Consider the following 18,681-nt stretch of genomic DNA (forward strand, 5'->3'; position numbering starts at 1 on the left):
AGATTAAAGTCTCTCTCCTTTCATCAGAAAAGTATATTTTTATCTGTTTCCGTTTTGCAGCAATTAGCATTAGAATATAGCTAAGCTTCATCATTGTTTACAAACCTGTTTAAAACACTGGGGAAAAGAGCTCGTTGCAACATGACCCTGGTTGATCTCTTATACTCTGCTGCCACCCACTGGCCGTTTGTAATAACTACCATTGCTTTAAGCGACTTCTTCAGGTCAGTGGCTGCATCAAAGTCTTCTGTATGCTGTAGCATAAAAACGTTTTTGGGAGCATGGCAATATTTAAAATAGAACGTTTTTCTAAATTTTTGGGAGCAAATTAGTTAAGAGGTACAGTATTTAGACCATGGGTGGGCAAACTCAGTCCTCGAAGGCAGGAGTCCTGCAGGTTTTCCCCTCTTCCAACAGGGGTTTTGGGTGTGGGATTTTGTGAAGTACCACTAAAAGCTCTCCTTTAAATGATCTTTCACAAAAGCCCCACCCCCCTTAAGTTGATTCTTCCGGGTCAAACATCTTTCTGGACACTTATGTCAATGAACCGTCAGTCTGCCCCAGTGCAGCTGTGGCTACATGCGTAATTTACCACCAGCAGAGTGTGAATGTGTGAGTACGTGAATAGTGTATCCAATGTGAAGCGTCTGTGTCCAAAAACGGTCAATCAAGAACTTTAGCACTTTTAAGCTTTTAAGCATCTTTTAAGCTTTTGTAGGGGTTGGATTTCGCTTATTATGGGTGTGTTTGTTGGTTATGCCTGTGGTTGGAGTTTGCCATGTGTTCCTGATTTCTCCGCTTGTTTCCTTATGTCTGATCACGCCCACCTCTGTGCTTTGTCCCTCTGACCTATCGGTGCCCTCAGCTTATTGTGTTCCCCAGGTGTGTCTTATTAGTGTTGGTGTATTTAGTCTGTTGTTTTTATCCAGTCTGTATCGGTCCATTGTCATTGCCGCGTTTTGTTGTTTCCACCCATGTCTTGCCATTTGAGTTCCCTTGCATTTGAGACCTTGTTGTTTTGTTGTTGTTTCCTGTTGGCATCTTGTGCACCATCTTGTTTTTGCTTAATTAAAAAACATAATAAAGCCTCCTCGCTCTGCCTCCCCACACTTGGATCCAAAAGTATAGCCTACCGTGACATCAAAGCGCTTTACATTTTGACTACGCATTCACCTACTGATGACGGAGCATCATCAGCAACTAGGGGTTCAGTTTCTTGCTCAAGGATACTTTGATGTGGTTACAATGGCCTGAGATCGAACCCACAACCCCAGGGTTGTGAGATGACCACTCTACCACTGAGCCTCACCGCCCTCCACCTTGTTAGACACTTTAGGCACAACTTACAAAGATATCCTCAACCACTAAAACATTTTGCACTGCAGTGCACTTGTGCTGCATGATAAGCAACTCAAGTAACAAAACTCAGCAACTCAAGATTGACCATACTTGTGGCTTATGATGTGAGGAAGCCAATATAAGACAGTTCGGGGAGTTTCCCTGTGGATAGAGTAAGAAGTGGTCAGAAGAGGAGATATTAGACAAATAATTGTCCACGAGTTGACAATGAGGGAAGCAAGACTTTGAGTGCAGTATAAATAAAGTAGATCCACTGTCGGCCAAATATTTCGGGAAGAGAACACGAGGTACGTACATGTTTACAATATGCCTCAATACATTCATGTAAAAAGTTTCAATCCATCAATTTTCCAATATACTTTGAAGCCTCGCACTGTGTGTAGCTATACATTATTGTTGTCACTGCATGTTCTGCTTTTGTAGAATTGCCTAGACTTCCATCTACAATATGTTCTTTCCGCCATCCACATCAAAAGACCCTCATTTTTGACATGATCCGTCCGAACAATGCAATCCAACTGCATATTTGGTACATCTCTTCATCAACAGAATGCTGATGAAGAAACTATACAGTGCCCTTTGAACGCAACTCAGAGAGCGTCAAGGAGCACCATATAGACAGTTTTTCAACTGGATTCCTTCGAACGACCACATGACTACAGTATAGTTGTATTGATTAAGCTTGATTCTATCTGGCCAGTGCGATGACAGTAGGTGGGTTTCCATCCACCTTTTTTCATTGGAATTTTCAAGAATTGCGAAAAAGAAACTGAATGGAAATGCCAGAAATTCGGAAAAAGGCCCAAAATTCGCCCCCAAAAAATTACGCTTGGAGGGGATGGTTTTTGAAGCGTATTGTAAAAAGGAAAATGCGCATTTTGGCGATGGAAACAGGTTTTGCGAATAAGCGACTACAAGACCGGATATACGTTGCACGTTTTGACCGATACTACACACACGCACGTTTGTAGTCACAATAAATGGCGGATGATAAAGTAAGATATGTTTGGGGAGACAAAGAAACACGATTCTTTTTATAATTAATTAAAGAAAAAAACATTAATGCAATTTTAGATGGCTTTATTAACATCAGCTCTCAATGTAATGACACACTTCACTTACATGCGGGAGGAAAGACAACAAGACAAACTACTTCCGTTCAGTCCGTCAAAACCAACATTCCAACTTAGAACTTTCCCCATTGTCCCAAAGTTCCGTCACTACAACGTAATCTCGCGGTGCATATTCGCAAAAGAAGAGCGGATGGAAACAGGCATAAGTCGCATGTCCATTTTGCGCATTTTCACTAAATTCGCATAAAAATTTCGAAACATTTGGATGGAAACCTGACTAATGTCACGTTCTGTACTGCCATCAGCAATCATTGGGGCCATACACCACTCAACAACTTCTGACATTTCAAGCTGTTGGGCCCTATTTTCGTGCGCATTGGGTGGAGTTTCTTTCATTTTCATTTGGTATTTTACTAGACTAGCGCAGATAAAAGATGGCATTTGCGCTGCTGTGGGAGGGAACATAGCCAGGTCAGAGCATGTTTCAATAGTAAGCAAGAATTCCTGAATGCTTATCTTGCAACATACTCCCCAAAGAGAAGAGAATTATATATATATAATTATTATTATTTAGGTTGTAAATGTTGGTAATTGCTTCTGGAGGAGATCTTGCTGGCCCTGACATTATTTCAGTCAATCAAACCTGTTGTTACTCAAAAAGAGTACACAATTTTAACACTGCTTTCATTTGCAGTCGGCAATGTGCTGTGTAAAAGCACCACTTTTTTTTACCACTTCTATGCAGTCACAGCGGACGAGCAAATTATAATGGACAAAGTCTACATTTCCTCAGTGCTTGGCTCAGGCGACACAGCCCCACTTACTAAAGTCCATAATTACAATTTACAACATGTGAGCGAGCGCCTGAAGGGACCGTAATTGCAGCCCATGAAAAGTAAAACAACCCTGGTAGGTGGCGGTTGAGCAAAGGGATGAAGATGGCAAAGGAAATACTGTACTCTCGTTAAGTAACTGATAAGTTGAGGAAAATGATTTATTTTGTGTCCAAGATGTTCAAACAGATACCACATCACGGCAAGATTGACACCAGCAGAAGGAAATAAACAACATGCATAATAAAGCAGAAAGCTTTCAAAAATCAGACTTTGTTATATTCCAAGGCTGTGGTCTCATCTTTTGTGCACTCTGCAGAAGTAAACCGTTGCTGCTCTTTCATCTTTTCAATTGGTTGCTGCCTATTTAATGACTGGCTGACTTCCTCGAAGGAAGCACTTTGTTTAAGGCACCGTAGCGCGAGCACATGCGGGAGCACAGCACACAGACAGCCGTCATCCTCCATGCGTCCCTACAAGTTTGGACTTCATGCTCGTGTGCGTGCGACCTGTTTCAATTATTAATGCTACATGCGCAAGCACATGCAGCACCAATGTCCTGTAAATGGGCCTCACTTGTGACGCATGTGTAAACTAGTCATAGTGCTTTGCAAGTTTATTAGAGCACTTGCCTTGAAGACATTGTCCAGCACTCTGGTGCTTTAATGGAGACTTTCAATTTCACTGTGGAATCTATTCATCAAGGTTTGCTTTTTAAATATACTTTCTGTAATTGTATAGTGTATACGGGTAGTCATTTAGCATTATTGTGGGTGCAGTTTTCACTGAGAATCTACACAGCAAAAATATTTTGAGAATTAAAAAAAGGAATTGTCATAAGTTTTACTGAGGCTTACATTGTAGAGTGCAAAACAAAGACTGTACCTGTCTGTCTGTCGGTCGGTCTATCTACTGTATCTAAACCTATTCTTTGCATGTTTTGTTGTCTATTTAAAAACAGTGTGACCTTAGGGTGTGAAAAGGATTGCTAGTGAAGTAAAATGGGGATAGTGTTGGTCGCCCAAGCTTGTTCATTCTTTAAGCAATTACTCTTTTACAATCATGTCAATAAAACATTCAAGCATTAAAATATGAAGGACTAGTTCTCCGTCCTGGGATGTCTAATCATTGTGGCATTTGAGTGTCAAGCCCTTCAGTGACATTCAGAGCCACTTGGCAAAGGTCTAAGCCTGAAATATTGCCCTAATCCATTATTTGACATAAGGCTACTTTAATCAAGACACATTTTGAAAACAAATGTGTTCGGACTTTAGTGAATATGAAGCACAAACACAGTCAACATTCATTAGGTGCACATACACTTCATTAAAAGAACCCAAGAGTTGCATCAAAAGTGTAGCCTTAGATTTGTCTAGCTCAAGACACTGGCATTACCTCATAAACTGTATGTGAATGTTGAAAAGTGAAATGTTGAACAACCAATGATGTATGTATTGGTAGGTGAGGAATCACACGACATACCATATAATGTATGCAGATGGAGTTTTCTCACCTTGATGCCCCTCTTCTCCAAAATGCCTGTAAATACACAATCATATACGAACATGACAGTGAAAAATCATTTGTTGTCGGAGGTGGTGGTGAGTTTGTTGTGAATGTCCAGGGTCACCTACCCCCATTGGCTGCACCCTCTGGAAGTCCCTGTCCCTGCTCTAGTAAAGGGGTGGGCTCAATTCTTTAGTTAAGCACACTGAGCATTTACATCAGCGGTCACCAAAATGGTGCCATGGGAATCATGGGAAATCACTGCGGTCACCAGTCGCCGGTCAGACAGTTTTCTAGCGGTATATTTCCAATGTTACAATGCATGCCCAGCACGAGGTAATATTATACGATTTATGACATCACATTCTCTTAAAGAGCATTCGTGGTGCAAAATGTTATTTCAGCTGAGGACAGTTGGTCAAATGTGTATGTACACTGTAAACATGGATAGGTAAGTCCTACGTAAAAATGAAATAAATAAATAAAAATTCGTAATGAAGTTTTGAATAGGTTAAAAAAGCTCCTAAAATGCTCCTAAAGGAATGGAGCATTTTGAAAGAGCAATTGAATCATATTGTATATTTTAACTGGCTGAAATAACGATATTAGTTCCAGAAATAAAAAATGTGTCTTTTAATAAATAAAGGCATGTAAAAGTGCAGCATTACAATTGTATTTTTATTGAACATATGGCCCAAGTGAATCATAGTGTAGTGTGTACATTCCTCAGTGAAAAAAAATTAAATTCAGCCTTACTGTTATCTTCCTCTTCTCGGTGGTGTGTGTTTCAGGTGCTCCCCAGCATGTTTGAAACCTTTCCGTTTACCTTTTGAATTGTACACTGCTTATCAGAAAACAATGTTGGAATATTTATGATGATTGGATATTTAAATAAGCGTGACATGAGGAAAACTTACATGCCTTTACCCTGGGCCCGTTTTTCCTCCTCCTCCTTTCGCCGCTTTCTTAATGCAGTACCTGAGGGCTTGGACCTTTTCATTGTAAAGGTTTTTTATGTATAGACAACAACATAAGCGAGCCATCCATACCACGTATGCTAAGCTACATGAGTGAAAAATGAATGAGTGATACACATTCTGTTTGTTTTATTTGAATGCACATTTTACCAACCTGAAACACCGCCACTTTTGGATTCATGCTCACAGCCACAGACTCAAAAGTACGGCTGTTGGCAACTCGAGATTCTTCTTCTGCGGGGCGTGTGCGTGTCTGTGTCTAGAAACATGGCGCTCCATCTTGTGGCGTAACTGTGAAACAGCGATCCAACTTAGATATTATTCATTCATTTGCTATTTGTTTTATTAAATTGAAGCGAAACTCTGGTTGGATGGAAAAAGATTGTCTCGACAGCACCTAACTAAATATTATGGCATTAAAAGAATAACTACTGAGGAAAATTCTAGATAACCACAAACAGCAATGTCTATGTCAAATAGACAAGACCAAAATGTATATGAAGCTATAAAATATCAAATGTAAAACAAAAGGGAAATAATATACTTACTCTTGAATCACAACAAAAATTGGTGACTGCTGTTTACCTTTGAAGAACTTCTCACCGGCACGTGACATGCACATACTTTGCACATTTAAGTACAATAAATACAAAGTCTGATTGTTTGAGCAGAAATTATTGATTGGACCTGAAAACAAAATTAACATAAAACTAACACTGTCAAATAGCAATGGTATTTGTAGTAGTGTAAAACAAACAAACCAGGAGCATGCAATTACAAAAAACAACAACACTCCTCCAGAAGAAATTAAAAGTGAAACTATATCACATGGCTAATAATTGATTACCTTTTTCTGAATTAGGTTAAACTTTATTTTCATGATATGGAATTGCGAGTAGTGCAGTTCTGATTCAGCAGAGCCATCCACATTTTATTGTTTCCCAGAAACAAGTGTTGTTGTTTTTTAACTTTCTGTTTTACTTTCTTTAAAATATTTTTTGGACTGTACATTATGTAAGTAATATACAGTATAATATAAGATATACAAGATAAATATGTTATATATATATATATATATATATATATATATATATATATATATATATATATATATATATATATATATATAAGTTAGCGTTATATAGTAAAACAATAGAACTAATAGTACAAACAAATTGACGAGACGACCTAGACAAGACACAAGCGGCGAACTGAGAAATATGTGAGACCTTATTGAGATATCATCTAAAACTCCAAAGGAGACTCATTTGAGATTAAGTGCATGACATTGCTCCTGAGAAAAAGATGAGACACAGGAGCAACACACCTTAGTCTCAGTTTGGTCTCACACCAATCTCATTGTTATCTAGTCAATGAGACGTGTTTGAGATTTCAAACACGTCTCATTTGTCCATTTCGTTTCCTCTGGGCTGTTCTCAAATGAACATTTTGGAGATATGTACGTTGTTAGCATGCTACATGTTAGCAAGCTGATTGTTAGACCACTATTCTGGTCCTCCCATGCATTTGTGAAACAACCTGGAAAAGGCACTGTTGCTCACTAATTTGAACATTTTCTTCCTAATCAATTCAGCTCGCCATTGGTGACGTCAGCATTTTCCATTGTCTGATTGGTTGGTCAGAGCAAAACGTATTAAGGCCAACTTTAACTAGCAAAACCCATCTGTAGAGCAATCAGCATATATTTAATAATTAGCATCTCTGGTCATTATGAATAATTTTATTTCAATGTTTTAGTTTTATGTCATGTTATAAGATAAATATTGATTCTGAACAGTTATTGATGGTTTTGTTTAGGGATGGGGGAGTAGCCTACTGATACCAGGTATTATTTTAAGGTATTGCTATTCACGACAGTGACCAAAATTAGTATCAGCTGCCTCTTGTGACTGTTTTACAATCAGAACTAGAAATTTGAAAATAGAAAAATTTAAATTTGCCATTAATTTAATGTAATTTTAAGGAAATTTATATATTGGAATATATAAAGTGGGTTTGGTAGTCTTTTTTTCTCTTTTTTTACTTATTTTTTTTATTTAGGTTTTTACAACAATAAAGCATTTTGTAAAATAATATATAAAAAAATATATATACATATATGAGTGGCCGTCTTAAGAGATGGTCCTCACTGTCCTCAACAAACAAACAAACAAAAGTATTCACTGAAGGCCCAGGTACCAAATGCATGGACTGCCAAAGATATTTTCAGCACAGTACTTCAATGTATAATTAGCGTATCTGTGTGAAAGCTTGGATGATGAGTATGTCACAAGCAAGCTTGTGTGAAAGGGCTGACACATCTAACAGAATGCTATGATGTCACAAATGTGCTAATTAGAACATCATGTCACCCAGCAGCATTTTGCAACTTTTCAGTGTTGAGAAAAGCTGCAAATAATTGGAAACACTGATTTAATCACGCTGACTGCAATGTATAACCATACAACCAGTACCTAATGATAGACAAAAAAGCTGCCTATTGGCACTTCAAAATGTATTTTCCCTACCAGAGGAAACGAAAATGAGCTGGCAGACCCGAATGACTAATGAGCCTTGAATATTACCCCCCAAAAATAAATAAAAAAGCTTCAATACATTATTTATGACTATAGCAGATATTTTTCCAGGAAGTATTTGTTTAGAGTCAGAGGGTGACATTCTGAAGCGTCAAAGGCAGAGTGGCAGCTGGATAGCATTAAAAAAAAAAGAAGGAAAAAAAGAGCATCTGCCATCAAAACGTGCCTTGCATTGCAGCTCAACATCACCCCAGCTCACGCATCACAGTCATGACGAAAAAAAGGAAAGCTTTATGGCACCATTTTGAAAGAGCACCATCAGAGAGGTCATTTGCAAACGGGAGTTAACAATGATGTTTATGTGGATAATTATAGTAATTCACTGCTGGCCGGAAAATGTGTGCTTGGGTATTAAACGCTTACAAAATGTGAAACTTTGTGCTGCTGAAAGGCTCTTACCTATTGAGTATTGGGTCAAAATGTGCATTTTATCAAAACAGACATCATTTCATACTCTGCCATTATAGGCTATATGTTATCGTAATGAATGAAGTCTTACATTTTAAGCATTGGGCAGGCACAGTTGACAAACATACAAGCATCCAGTATTTTCCAGCTTCACTTAGAAAGTGTTGTTAATATGACTAATGATATGCTGTGATTATATCCAAACAAAAGGAGATTATCTGCTGAAAGCAATGGGGGGCGTAGTCATTGTTCTGGGACTTTTATTTAACCATCTCACCACTACTTAATACCCATGTGAGCAGGCTCTGAAATAATTAGCTGTGTGAGTCTTGTCTGATTTGCATCAAAGTCCAACCAGTCATTTCACATATGAATAACAATTTACACATTTTGTTACCTCCTCCAAAGCAATGCTATCATCGCTATTTGTTGTTTGGGAGATCATGAAAAACGACCTATTGTTTGAACAGTAATACAGTGACTTATTCTGCATTAATATTAGTCTTAACATAACTTAAACCAGTCTTCTACCCGTTTTCTTCTGTCATCTGCATATAAAAGATAGCTGTACAATGAACAATTGTAGGATCAGAGGATTCGTAGTAGTGACATTTCCACAGTTTTGTACATTTTAACACAATTTGATTCCTACATTAATGTAAGAGAAGCATAACACTTTTTGAGAAAGTATGCGAGTAAATATGATTTTTATTTATAGGCTACAGCAAAATAGGAATGAATAAGATTGATAAACAAACGCTTTTTCTGAATATGATCTGTTTATCCTATAAGAAGTTTTATTAATGGGCATCCACTTATTTAGCTCTCAGTTGGACATCGGCTTTAATATTAATACATTTACATGACACAGCAGCTAGCTTCTCCCGTTCCATTTCAAACGGAGAACAATTCTGCTGGAAATGTTTCCTAGCTAGTAAAAATGTCAGCTAAATCCTACCTAAAAACATAAACACTAAGATTTGATCATCTGCAGCAAAAACGAGGACTGGTAATGATAATAGTGTGTTGGTATTGAGTGGTACAACTTAACAAATGTTACATATGCACCATGACTGAACAGTATGTCACTGGAAGGCAGCGTATTGCTCTGTGCATATAGCGTGCTCAGAAGCCCAGTCAGGGATAGGTGAGAGGGATTAGTTGCAACAAATCATTTTTGAGGCACAGGGGGTGCTATATTCTGTTCTAGCCTACACTTTCCTAGCTTGTTTAAAAACAACATACAATGAAATAAATAAATAATCTCTCAAATGTTGGGGGTGCTACGATCCAATTTAGAGGATGGTTGAGCGCCACTAAAACTGGGCTAGAAACACCTATGTTGTATAACAAATACGCATAAATTCAATTGATTGGAGTAATCATTTTTGGGGCGCAATGCTATTGATTCCATTGGGTAAGAATACATTTACTTGGAAAACATATGGTGGAAACTGAATGCATTCCATTTAGTGCTGAGTCATTGGAAAAAGTGACTTTTAACTTCTGGCGTCATTTCTTTTTATAAATGTGTTTTATAACGTCAGTAATGAGCCGTCATTCCTCCTTCCGACTTTTAAAGCTGTGATGAAGCTGCAAGGTTCGAAGTTTTACCATATTATTGATGTCTAGCGCCTCTGACATCTGTGACCAAGGGTGGTGGGTGATGATGACGCTGATCATGTGCCTGTCGCACTTTGTTTACCTAACTGTCAGCTGGGAAGGACACAGGTTCAATTACCCAGAGAGCACTGAGCTGAGAGGGACACCATTCAAAGAGAGTGAACATTTTTGAGCACTGATGTAAACATGACCAGGTGAGCGTCATTTGTTTTTCTTTTTCTTTAACAATTATTTCTTAAAACTGCTGCACTGATACATAATTGTGATAGTGGTGGCTGCGTATTTGTTCTACTCTGCCTCTTCCATGTGTCGCTGAGTGTGGAAATGACAGGCTTATATGGCAACTTTACCACCCCCAACTTCCCTCAGCCATACCCTGACAACACATACATGGTGTGGAACATCACCGTCCCACAGGGCCACAGGGTCAAACTCTACTTCACCCACTTCAGCGTCGAACCCTCAAATCTGTGCGAATACGACTACGTTCAGGTACGGCCTTCTCACTCAATATGATTGTTGGTTTGAAGTGCCTTGACCCTGTCTAAACAGGTTTTGGCAGAGGGGAATGATACTGTGAGGTTTTGTGGGGAAGAAGAGAAGAACGATGAAAGCACCCCAAGGAACACCGTCATCCTGTCAGCCGGCAACCGCATGTCAGTGGTCTTTAGGAGCGACTACTCTAACGAGGAGCGATTCACTGGCTTCCAAGCATTTTACACCTCAGAAGGTGATGTAGAATAGTGACACTTTTTTTTTTTTTGCTTAAGGCACACATTTGCTTGAATATGGCTGTTTACACTGGTCAAATTGTAAATTATAAAATAATCTCTTGAAAAATTATGCATTACATTTACTGTTTGATGTTGGGCTTGGACTATTAACTCATACCTTTTTTACTTACAGTAATTAGTTCTAGAATTTTTTTTAATTCAAAATTAAACCATTCATTCGTTCTTGACACAATAACAACCAGTCACGACCCAGTTGTATAGATGGTAATTCCATCCATCCAGCCATCCATCATCTACCGCTTTTTCGGGGTCGGGTCGCGGGGGCATCAGCTTTAGCAGGGAAGCCCAGGCTGCATTAAAGGAAAATATAATTGCACTCAAAAATAGTCTATACATGTTTATCGTATTTGTAAACATTCAACACTAAAGTACATTGAGAAAGTGACTATGAACATGGACAGCTGCATACCAAAAATTATATACGTAATCAAATGAAACATGCTAATTTCACACAATACATATATTTTACTTGGTATGGTACAGTGGTGTATCAAATATGAATACATGTACCGTTGCACCCTAAGTAATAACTTTTCTGAGGCATGCCTGCAAAATAATATTATCAGACCTTGGTTATTATTTCACTGTGCATTGTCTATTTACATTCGATGAAAATACAATTAATTGTGATTCATTAATTACAAAGACCCTGATTAATTAGACTCATTTTAATTTGAGTCTGGCTACTACTGCAGTTCCCAAGCAACTATAGGACCTATATCAAATATTGTGCCTATACAAAAGTAATAATTTTGAATTGATTGTTTTATTTTATGGTGGTTGTAGTTTAAACTTTACAGTACTGTATTACAGAATTGCATATACTAAAGTATTATTTTGGTTAACTCTGGTTAAAAAAAAACCCAGAGTGAGTAAAAAAAGGAATATTATCCCGCCCCCAATAAATAAATAAAGAAATAAACAAACTCCCCAAATTAACATATAAATCAGTATATCTCTGACAGCGTCAATCAAAACTTAACATTACTGTAATCTCTTTTTAAAGGCAGAAGGGTTTAACTGGATATATTTCCCAGTTGGAATCAGTTGGTTCAGGAACTACACTCATATCTGAATGAGAGAGGTGTACTGTCTACCATAGATTAATATAGATTGTTAAAATATGTAATGCCATTTTTTCAAGGCCATAATAGACACTACGGTATTCTCCTTGCATCTTTGTATTTAAAGTCAGTACGTGTAAGTGTTCCCTTTACCACAAAGTGAATGACTACAGACTAGTAATCATTTCATGAGGATAGTGTAAAAAACACCTGTGCTCATTAGTTGAGTCTCAAAGAGTAAATGACCTATATGATAACCTGTCTTGTTATCCAGATAAGTTTTGAGATTCTTTTGTCCAATTTAAATTCCCTTTTTAATTGGATATCACAAACAAATGACATATTACCTGAGAATTTGCTGCAGACTTGACTCTCAACCTCCAATTACCACCAGTCTTATACAATCAATTAACCAGATAACAATCAGATAACCACTTAGACCATGACAATCTCACGGCATGATGCGTTCCCTCTGATTGTACTGTCTTCTGCAGACATCAATGAGTGTCGATCCAGTATGCACGAGGAGAGAACGTGCGACCATTTCTGTCACAATTACATCGGTGGGTATTATTGCACATGCAAGCCAGGATATCTTCTCCATCTCAACAAAAGATCTTGTACAGGTGAGCAAGATGAAATCTGATTCAATACAACTTTAGTAGTGAACATAATTAGACAAAAAAATGGTAAAAGGAGATGCATAGGCTCCTGTAATTAACCAGTAAGTAATAATTAAATTACATTGCTAGTGCCACTGATGGTGTATGTTCACTCTCTCCACCGCGGCGGCAGTGTGGGTTCAGTCTCCCATCTGTGATGGTGCGAATGGTTGTATGTCTCTAATATGCTGTGTGCACTGCCTCGAGGACTAGTCCAAAGTATACTCTGCCTTTGCCCCCCACCCACCCCCACCCAAAACAGATCATTAATTATAACAACCATTTCTAAAAGGTGCAGATTCCATTCCAGCCGGCATGCGCTGAGAGATTTTTACAGTCAAACTGCATAAAGCATTTGATCTCTGCCAACTGCCAAGACAAGTCTAATTACTGTTGATTCTCAAGGGAGAAGCAACTTCAAATTGGTATTAAAAATTTATACCTGTGCGCAACACTAATAGTGTGCTGACATGAGGTAATACATCACAATTACTGATTTGACGTGCCTTGACTTGATCATTTTTTGCTGGAGGAGGAAGAAGGGAGACAAAATAAATCATGAAATGAACAGACAAAAAAAGATTATCTGCCCACAGATTTTGCTAATTATATCAATTACAGCCTCTTTGCAACACTCATTTGTATTGTCTGGGACAACATCTGCACTCTTGCTGCGTCACTGATGCAATCTTAATGGTGCTATTAATTATGGCACCAAAAGGAGTCAATTTAAATATGTATTCTTATATTTTTAATCCTTTAAATCCTTTTTAAACCTACTCTGTCTTACTGTCTAATTTGCAGTACTTTCCTTTGTTTTCCCAAGTCAGTGTTACAAATCGTTATCCTACTAGCATAACTGTCAAATAATTTTTTGTCCAGCTGCTTCCAAATCAATAAAGAGACCAGTATTTTATCATATTTTTCAAAAATGTACAAATACAGTAAGGCAGCTATACTATTAAGTTAACAAAATGGCACAGACAAAACAAATCCAAACATAACTGATATTTAAGAGGACAACCATATTAACTCATTCACTCCCAGCCCTTTTCACTGAAGCAACCCCCTTCGCTCCTAGCTGTTTTACTGGATTTTGACTGATTTTGCAAGGCCCACAGAATATTGTGTTCTATTGCTATAAAAACGTAGAAAAGAAAGATTAGAGTCTCTTCTTTCATCAGAAAAAAAAACAAGTTTCCATTTTGCAGCAATTAGCATTAGCATATAGCTAAGTTTCATCATTATTCACGAATCTATTTAAAACACTGGGGATAAGAGCTTCTTTTGCAACATGGCCCTGGTTGATCGCTTATACCCTGCTGCCATCTGCTGGCCGTTTTTTGTAATAACTACCAATACTTCAAGCGACTTCTTTAGGTCAGAGGCTGCATAAAAGCCTTCTGTATGCTCTAGCAAAACAAAAAAAAATCATAATAATGTATAAATACGTTTTAAGGAGAAATACTGTTTCTGTGAAGTTGTCAGGTTCTCTATTTGCTATTTCAATTATTTAAAAGCAAGCATATATAAACTTATCTTATGATATAGGTGCACTGTGAGAGCCTCAATTAGCTTAGGTTGCTAAACATGCTTATACCATAGATTGTAAGTGGGCCTCACTCACTTTGGTTCACTAAGCTAGCAACAGCATACCATTATTTTTACGAACGTTGCTTACCTTGGAGCAAAGGTATGTCTCTTGAAATTGATGGATGACAGTGTATCGGTAACTTGAAAGTCTGGGATTTTGGAAGTTAATCTTGACCCAAAAACTTGAGCACAGCTCAAGAACATCCTGTGATGAACACAAATTTTGAACCTCGTTTTCGACCTCACCCTCTGGAACCTGGCCTGGAAGTGGGGCTTGATGCTTTTTTGTTTTTGTTTTGTTTTTTGTTGTTTCTTTTTTGAGCGAGCTCAGTATTGTTCATTTGGTAATCTTACCAATACAACATGTCGTCATCATTGCTCTCTCTCTCTCTCTCTCTCTCTCTCTCTCTCTCTCTCTCTTTGTGTGTGCGTGTGGCAATGTGTGTGTGTGTGTGTGTGTGTGTGTGTGTGTGTGTGTGTGAGTGTGAGTTTGTGCTAATTAATTCATCTGAATCCTATTAAAAATCCCATACCCTTCACCTAAACCGAATACTTCAGAATCCCGAGTCGTGAAGTTGTCAGGAGACCCGAGCAGTGATCAAAGAAAAGAGAGAAAAGTGAAATCCCGCACCGACCAGACACCACCTACTACACACAGGATTACAAACCAGAATCTTTCACCAATTTCAGAAGCATATAAATAAATTCCAACAAATTAGAGAGACCTCAAGAGACCAAAGGAAAAACTGAAGAAAGGAAGGAAGGATAGATGAAGCAGAGTGAGATCCACAGACATCAACCTCCACCGATTCAGCGACCAGAGGAAGAAGCAGATTGTGTTAGAATTTCGGTAGATGCTGGTGTGGTGGATCTGATATGCATGAAAAACCTCCACCATAGAGGGGAGCCGTCCACCCCGGCCACGACAGGGCAAGCACAACTCCCCAGGGCCCCCTAGGCCTCGGCAGCGCCAAGGGACAACCCCCGGCCTCCGTGGGGGTCACCGACTGGAGCGCCCCCCACCCCAAGACGGCCCGCGCCCCCAGCCCAACGCAGCAGAACGGGGCACGACAGGCCCACCAGGTACCCCACCAACCCACAGCCCCCACTCCCCCCCACCCCCACCCACCACAGCCCACCACGAGACAAAAAGAAGGGGGAGGGGCGGCGTCAGGGCAGCAGGAAGAGGGGGGACGAGGAGGAAGGGTGACAAGGGAGAAGGAACCGGGAGGCGGAGGAGGATGAGCTGGGGGAGGCAAGGAAGGAGAGGCGGTAAGGCGGGGAAGGGGTAGGGGAGAGGGAACCACGGGGCACCCCGGAGGCCCACCCACCCCGAACTGAGTCGGCAGGCACGTAGCGAGGGACCGTGCCGGGGAGGCACTTCCCTGGACACCAGAGAGCGCACCCCAACGCAGCACCCCCAAGAGGCCCAGGAAACGGTCGAAACGCAGCCGCCACCCAGAAGCCAAAGGAGGGGCCTAGAATGTTAACCAACAAGCATGCAGTGATTTCGAATATTAACCCTTAGTGCCCATTGGAAGTGAATGTTGAGGAATTGGTGACTGTAAGGTGTCATTTGATGTGGTCTACTCGATCCTGCTGGCAGCAACTGGGTTCCTGACTATAAAAACACAACCATTAGTTACAAAATGTCAAATACAGAAGCAGCAATATAAGTTATATCGGTGTGGTGGCTCTCGCTAACAGGCAGAATCAAATTACCAGATTTAAATTAAAAGATTCTATGTATGTTTTGGGCTCCATGCTGAACTCCTGGTGAATGGGTCTGCAGCCATGGGGCTCGGTTGAGTACAGCCCAAAGAGATACTGTTGACCCCCCTTGCCCTGTGCTCACCACCTACACTCTAAAAACAGTTGGGTCAAAAATAACCCAACTATGGGTAAAAAATGGACAATCCTCTACTTGGGTCGATTTGACAAGTCGACCCAAGTAGAGGATCGGTACTTTTTTTTTTTAACCCATAGTTGGGTTATTTTTGACCCAACTGTTTTTATTTATTAGACTTTAGTGCGATGGGCTGGGGCAAAACGTATTAATATACCGAAACTAAAAAATTCGGACTCATGGAAGTATTTGAATACAAATGTAACTAACTAACTAACACAGCAGTATGTTTGTATTTTGTATGTTAACAGTGCCGTGCCTCAGCCAGATGTTGACCAATCAGTCTGGACATTTGACAAGTCCAGGCTACCCAAGCCCATATCCGCCCATGAGTCACTGCAACCACACCATCCGTCTTCCAGACGGCTACAAAATAATCCTGGACTTTATGGAGCCTTTTGATATAGAGGGACACCCGGACGTCCCCTGTCCATACGATATGTTGAAGGTTAGTCATGTGACTTGCAAGCAGTGACCCAACAATGTATTCGTCCTCATGCGTGTGTAGGCAGTCTGTCGCTGTCTAAGCCCCGCTAAGGTGATGTACTGTTGGGCCACGTGGTTTACTGCATATTTAGCAGCAGTTGTGTGTTTCATAAATCACCCTCGCTGCTTGTTATTTGGAAGATTTGGACGGCCGGACGAGAGTACGGACCGTTTTGCGGATCGACAACACCAGACCACATCCAAACCGGAAGTCACCAAGTGCATGTTGCATTCAGGTCGGATTCAAGTGGGAAAAACAAAGGATGGAGGATCAAGTACACGGGTATGAAGTCTGCGACCCTTGCTAAAACCGAAACTTGAGTTTGTAGAACAAAAATAACAGAGCTTACAATAATAGTCTTCACATACGTAAGTAATGTAGACAAACATTTTTGGTGCAGTGACATTTTATCTTCCCGATTTTGTTAGAATGAAGAAAAACGCTATGATACAACTGAGACCATAGTTAAAATAAAATGTTACATGACGGCTTTATATATATATATATATATATAAGCCTACCATGGTTCCTCAATGTGAATGAGTCAATCATATAGTGATTTGTTTAAGCCAACGACAAAGATTCATTTAATGCCCAGACAATCAATTCAGGACAAAAAAAAAGAAAGTCTAGGAGCCAAGGATCTGTGAAAGCTACTCTTTTAACCTTCATACATTATGCAGTTTCTTCCTACCTAATTCCAGCTGTACTTATCTGTCAAAACAGTTATTATATTGTGCTCCACCACTATGAAATTGCTTCTGATTTGTCACTTTTGCACTTGCTCACTAACATTTCATCTGTCTTTGCCCAACAAGTGGAGCAAAGGAGCACACGTAAGAGTGTTAAGGTGCCAACGAAGTACCCTTGTATTGATTTAGTCATTTCTTTTTATGGCTTCTTCTGTGAATAATGCAGAAAATAGGCCAACATTATGACAAATCAGCATAGTAACCGTTATGCTGCTTCATATAATTTTGTTTTAAATGGCATGGCACTGGTGTTGCGCATGTGACTCTGTTTGGGATTTTTCAACAAATATATTACTGGCTGCAGATGTAGACTGCGACATCTTGTGATAGCGGCTATGCTTGTCACTTGTTAACATAAGGTAGAGTTCAGTTAGTAGGTACTAAGGCTCTTATGATAGCAACAGTAGAACATATTATTCAAAATACTGCATAATTGATCTCAATGGATAATTTTGTTTTGAGAGTAAACCACATTGAAGTTTGATCAATGTGAATGGAATAAATATGGCACGCATTATACAATTAATTCTTTAACAACAAAAATGATCTTTAAAGCCCTCTGGTCATGGTTGCTCACAATGCAAACATGTTGTTTGCACTTTCAGACTACATTTTGAAATGTGTAATCCCAATTCCCGACACAATCGGCTGCTCCCACAGCAACCCAGTCGGATCTAATTCCACAGGAATTACGCCCACCATGACACCCATTAAGATGTCCAGCAGTAGCATGCTACCAACATGCTTCTTGTCTGCATCATATGCATGAATGTATTGAAGAAATACAGGCAGGGAAGGTTCCACTGATTAAAAATTGTTCTTTTAAATTTTTCGGACGGCTTTCGACACTAGTTTTTTCCCCTTCCAGACAAACACACTCTGTTCTGTGATGCAGGTTGACTTTCAAGTTCTAATTTATTAAAACATTTCTCCATAGAAAATGCAGTAGTGTGACATGTTTTGATTTACCATAGCACCATAGCCACCGTTGTGCTTATAAATTTACGTACATACCTAGGGGTATGTAAACGTATGAGCTAACTGTAT

At 39.4% G+C, this 18,681-nt stretch overlaps 1 protein-coding gene across 2 annotated transcripts; it reads left to right on the plus strand.

The window, feature by feature from the left end:
- The first annotated feature begins 10,458 nt into the window (after positions 1-10,458).
- On the plus strand, positions 10,459-18,575 carry masp2 (MBL associated serine protease 2). Of its 2 annotated transcripts, none has more exons than XM_077542600.1 (6): positions 10,459-10,570; positions 10,708-10,868; positions 10,929-11,106; positions 12,729-12,860; positions 16,647-16,843; positions 17,023-18,575. In XM_077542600.1, the coding sequence occupies exons 2-6, from the start codon at positions 10,767-10,769 to the stop codon at positions 17,200-17,202; spliced, it is 789 nt and encodes a 262-aa protein (XP_077398726.1). In that variant the 5' UTR covers positions 10,459-10,570; positions 10,708-10,766; the 3' UTR covers positions 17,203-18,575. The 2 variants fall into 2 exon arrangements, with proteins under 2 accessions (XP_077398726.1, XP_077398717.1); XM_077542591.1 differs by having other exon boundaries at positions 10,480-10,570; positions 10,646-10,868.
- Positions 18,576-18,681: the final 106 nt, after the last annotated feature.

This window comes from Vanacampus margaritifer, chromosome 1 (assembly GCF_051991255.1).
Source record: "Vanacampus margaritifer isolate UIUO_Vmar chromosome 1, RoL_Vmar_1.0, whole genome shotgun sequence".
Classification (NCBI taxonomy): Eukaryota; Metazoa; Chordata; class Actinopteri; order Syngnathiformes; family Syngnathidae; genus Vanacampus; species Vanacampus margaritifer.

What these genes read in the sequence shown, in the direction of transcription:
- masp2 (XM_077542591.1), top strand. An exon ending in GCGAATACGACTACGTTCAG is followed by an intron (nt 10,869 to 10,928) that starts GTACGGCCTTCT and finishes CTGTCTAAACAG; the next exon opens with GTTTTGGCAGAGGGGAATGA. An exon ending in CAACAAAAGATCTTGTACAG is followed by an intron (nt 12,861 to 16,646) that starts GTGAGCAAGATG and finishes GTATGTTAACAG; the next exon opens with TGCCGTGCCTCAGCCAGATG.